Here is a 5,000-nt window from a genome sequence, read left to right as displayed (position 1 = left end):
GGAATTTATGCAAACCCCAAGAAATTCATCTTAATTTTTTCCAGCCTCACTGGTGTGAAAACATTCCTTTGACATTTTAGTCTTCATGAAAAATTATGAGCTTGAATTTTGGTAGGCTATAGTTGCCTAGAAATGTTCTAAAACTACTGTACAGCATATACCTTGGTCACAGAATTGGCATTTGTCAAGATCTTTTTGAAGTTTTCCAAAGTCACAAATTCTGTATCCTGCCAAGGGCACTGTTGAAGTAGGTTCATGAAGATTAGTCTTGTTCTTTTGGCAATTGGCCTTGCTCCTGGTGATGTGGCTCTAAGACAGTAGTAATTCTTTAAATGTAGGTGAAACTTGCAGCTATTCTAGTATTGAATTATTGAATTCTGTGGTAAAATTACTTGGAAACAATTTCAGTTTTGCAACCTCCTCAGTACTGACCACATGGCTTTTACATGTGACAATGATACCCAACATCAATGGCATCCATAGTGAAGCTACTCACCTGGCTATCTGTTGGTTTCTCGTCTCTTCCAGTGCTTTTTTGTTTCGCTGGAGGTTCGGCATTTGTATCCTTACTCGCACGTAAGGAAAGCATTTTATCGGCGACTTTTCGCTTCCTCTCTAAACGACATTTTGTTAAAGCATGGCTCGGGTCGTTCTCCTTTCCGGCCGCATGTGCTACTTTGTGTTTGGACAAGCCAAAGACCAGAGCAGTTACAAGAGCAATTTGCCAAAAGGAAGGAAGTGAGCATGTACTTTTACAATTGTTTTGTTGTTCCGACAATATAGTGTGCCCGCTCATGTTACTCAAATCGGTGTTGTCAAGAAAACACAATTTTCCTGACGTTAGAATACTACGGTTTCTAAGCAGGAAGTTTTTTTCTACTCTCAATAAACTTGACGAACATTCTGCTCTCTTGAAAAGACTGAAACGGGAAATGATTTGAAAAATTTTTTTTACGACCGCCATGTTTATTGTTTTTGTTGGGTTTCCCCTTTAATACTCGCGTGTATTTTCCGCGCGTTGTGACGATATCTCGCTCGTGCGTGCGTGGATGATTCGGCAAAAAAAAAGCCGCGGAAAACTGTAGTAAGCCACCTTAAATATTTTCAGAAAAGTCAGACGAAACACGATTGAAACGAGCTGTTGATAATGTTTCGTGTATTACTTCGCAAGTCATGTCAAGTAGCAATGCGTCCACGTGTATCAAATGATTTGTTTTGGCTACTGTGCATTTTCTTGACATGGAGTGTTGGTCTGCTCCCAGATTATTTACAAATCTTCGAGCAACCAGCGAACTGGAAACGAAATTCTTCTTTGTTCTCGGGATCTACAGGAGCAACTTGGTCTTATGGACAAAAGGCTTTTGCTTCGAGTTTCCATATTTTGGCTGACCGTTGGAGTTGAGGACTCTAGCTCGGTTATATACAACGTTTATTGTAAATCCTCGACTGGGCTTCCTTGCTTGATGAACTGTGAGTGAACTTCAGCCAAATAGTTGAATTTTCTTAACACCTGGAATCTACATTTTCCACGTGTAACCTTGACTGTTACTCCGAACATCTACCAAGCATCAGAAAAGAGATTGAAGAGGAATTCTGCCATGTTAATTGCGGTCGATCTTTGCGAGATTTCTGTTGCTCCCTCGCAAACATTTTTGCAGAAGCCATTCCAGGAAATCTGCATCAAAGCGTCTTCCGCTCAGTGCATGTGCAATATTGTCCTGATCAGTTGTGGAACAGCCCAGCTACATGTAGGTACATTACTGTAACAGAATAACCATATTGGTCAAGTTTTCCACATACATGTAAATTTTGCAAAACGTCTTCAAAAATTCATGTGCAGCAAAACTTTGGAAGCAAACACTTCAGATACATTATATAATAATGATAGTAATAATAATAATAATAATAATAATAATAATAATAATTTTAATAATGGGAGTCGACTGCAGCTGCTTTCTCAAGCGCTTAGCCGAGAAGCTCTCGGAAAAGAATGAGGAACCGTATCACACTACAATTAGTTGGATTAGAATCTTTTGAGATTTTAAGGTCGGTACACACATGCGTAAGAGGTTCCAGGACACCCTTCCACAAAATCCCACAAGGGGATTTCATTGATGACTGCCGCAAACGCTATTAGTATTTTAGGATCTTTTTAATATTCTTGGTTTCACTTTTAATCGAAATGAATTGTATTTTATTTTATTTTATTTATTTTTTTTGTTAAAGATGTTGTCGTTAGATACTAGGGTGTTGAATATCTATATTTTCCCTACAATATATTGTATTTTTTTTTAATAATAATAATAATAATAATAATAATAATAATAATAACAATAATAATAATAATAATAATAATAATAATAATAATCATAATATAAAGTACTCCTTACAGCTTTAGTTAGATCTGTACCACTGACCAAAAATTCTTCAACACTAAATAATTAACAATAATTCATGGAAGGCGAGGTGAATATTGCTCAATAAAAACCGAGAGGAAGTCGAGGTTTTTATTCACGAAGTCTGAGGTGAATAATTGTTTTAGTATAATAGGCGATCTGCATGATGGCGTCATTTCACTACGGAGACCAGAATGCTTTTTCAAAATGCTTTGTTATTCAGATTTTTCTTCTCTCCTGGGAACAAAGAAACAATTGATTAAATTTGCTTGACAATAGAATCAACTCAAAGCAGTCTGGTCTTTGTATGTAGTAAATGATGCCTTCATGCAAATTGCCCATCAGGTGATTTATTTTATATTATGAAAAATATGCATTTTCTTTTTTGTAAAACAATTGAGTTATTTGTCTGTCACCTAGACAAAACGTCTTGCAGCCATTTTGAAGAACCGTAGGTGATTATTGCATAATAATTACTCAATGGCAACCAATCAGCACAGAGAAATTTCAGTAATCACCTAAGTACAATGTAATTATGCCAATAAGCATACAATTCCTGTAGCATAAGACAATAGTGAATAATATTATTGAAATTCCATGACTGCACGTTGTAATATGAGATCTCATATCCAACAAATAATATGGTTTTATTCATTTAATTCTTAACACTTGTACAAATTAAAAGCCAATCAGTATGCAGGATGGAAACACTTGATGCAATCAGTTTTCATTTTAGGTCATATGTAGTTATAAGAGCTGTTAACTAAGATTGAGTGAACCAATCAGAAAGCTAGAAACAATATTGGTGGCCCAAAATTTAATAATGTAAGGTGTTATCTTTCCCCTTGTGCTTACACATTATGCGCTTCCTCTGTAATGGTTTTATCTTTGTTTCTGTTTTTAGGAAATGGTAGCCATACCTGATTTATAAAGAAACTGGGGTTGTGCAGTAGTACGTCAACTACTCTTATTCTCTGCAGATTAGCTCTCTTGGTTCATGGAGAATCCTTTTCATCATTGTAAATACATTGTAGTATGGTCTACAGAATGTTCATCCCCGAAATTTACCATTTCATCTGGATCATATATTAAGTGCTTTCCTCGTTTTGTTTAGTGGTTGACTAGTGACTTGTGAAATTGGACAGTGCACAAAAGAGCTAAATGTAGTGCCTCCTTTAGTTGTAAGACATATATTAGAGGAACACAAATACTATTGTTATTTTTGTTGAGTAATGTTAGTTTTTAGTACTGCCAGTGGTATTATAAGTGTCTCTTTTGAATGGGTTCCCCAAGGTTCTGCTAACTTGTCCCAAACAGATATGCATGTAAAAACTATACATGGAGAACACATTCGTTAAAATGAAAGGAAAAAAATACTAAACACACATAGGGTAGATTATTAATACACTCTTTGTTTTGTTTAATATTATTTCCACTAGAAAGAAATTTAATGACCATTAGAGTTTTGTCTGTGATAACGAAAAAGTTTCCTCTGACTAAAACCTATATTGGAAATTATGTAGGCACTTGGGGTGCTTTTTTTCACAGGGTTACATGTACATGGTATTAATCTTTATTTCAGTCCAATATTTTTGTTGAAAACTGTGTTGTCTCTGTAACTTTGTCCTTTTTTGTGAAGCATGAGGTCTTGTTCTCTTCATTCAACACTTGATTCATGTTGCTGATCTTGTTTTTCCAGCAAAAGTTATGTTGAGTTATTTTTGTTGGGATAATGGCAAAATTATTGACCTTGGGTGTTCGGTGATACAGCTAAATTGTAAAGCATTCTAAATAATTATATCTATTTTACCTTATTATAGTGAGCTAACTTTTTGGTGTGGTGTTACTCACAGGTATTGTAAAAGGCCAAAAAGCAATTTGTTACCTGGTATTTAGGCACCAAGAAATTCATGGTTTTGCGTATTGTGTTCATTACAGTTTGTTCTCTGCTTATAAATAATAATATTAAAAATAGAACATGTTTAGAGTATTACTGATTACAGCCGACCCACCAGAGCCTGTGGTGCTCAATATAATGCTGAGCAGTGTGCTGCTGTCAGTGGTGTGTGTGTGTGTGTGTGTGTTTCTTGTGGAGGTTTTTGTTTTCGTTTTTGATTTTCCTCTGCTTGATTTCCAGCTGCTGCTTTTATCCTTGAGGGTTTTCTACCTGTCTAACTAATTCTGTCAGTGTGTAACTTAGTGCTTCAGTTCCCTTGGCAATTTTTTTGCACTGACAAAGAAGGGGGCATAGAATCTATAATGAGGGGTAGGGGAAATTCAATTAAATGCAGATTATTATTGCAACTATTTCCACACTCACCTTCGTTGGTGAAATGAATTAATCTGTGCGACAAATTCTGAAGTCTTTGTCAGCCAGTAGGAAGTGGCCCTCGCATATCATTTTCTAGTGTGGTGAACTGTTTTGCTGGCATCAAAAGCCGAAAAAAAGCGCTGCGGACATTGAACTAGAGCACCTTTGCAGACATTTTCAGAGTCTCTAAACGGACAAAAGCAGCTTACTTTGTTGAATTAACTCGCCTTCGCAGAGTCGCATTACTTGAAAAACCAGACATTCTCTCAGCAGTCACTGGCAGTAGTTGACAT

General features: G+C 36.1%; 2 protein-coding genes across 2 annotated transcripts in view; one reads left to right on the top strand and one right to left on the bottom strand.

Annotated features, from left to right (window-relative positions):
* The window catches only part of LOC137974113 (uncharacterized), a 5,488-nt gene extending 4,692 nt beyond the window's left edge, over positions 1 to 796 (bottom strand). The window contains exons 1-2 of the mRNA XM_068821025.1: positions 497 to 796; positions 162 to 309 (exon numbers count right to left, since the gene is read on the bottom strand). Coding sequence (XP_068677126.1) covers positions 162 to 309; positions 497 to 796 — 448 coding nt within the window. The remainder of the gene's footprint in view (positions 1 to 161; positions 310 to 496) is intronic.
* The window catches only part of LOC137972644 (uncharacterized), a 33,284-nt gene that overhangs the window by 22,809 nt on the left and 5,475 nt on the right, over positions 1 to 5,000 (top strand). The window lies entirely within an intron of this gene.

This window comes from Montipora foliosa, chromosome 10 (genome assembly GCF_036669935.1).
Source record: "Montipora foliosa isolate CH-2021 chromosome 10, ASM3666993v2, whole genome shotgun sequence".
Taxonomy (NCBI): Eukaryota; Metazoa; Cnidaria; class Anthozoa; order Scleractinia; family Acroporidae; genus Montipora; species Montipora foliosa.
Note: the sequence above shows the minus strand (reverse complement) of the source record. Positions and strands in the feature narration are given on the sequence as shown.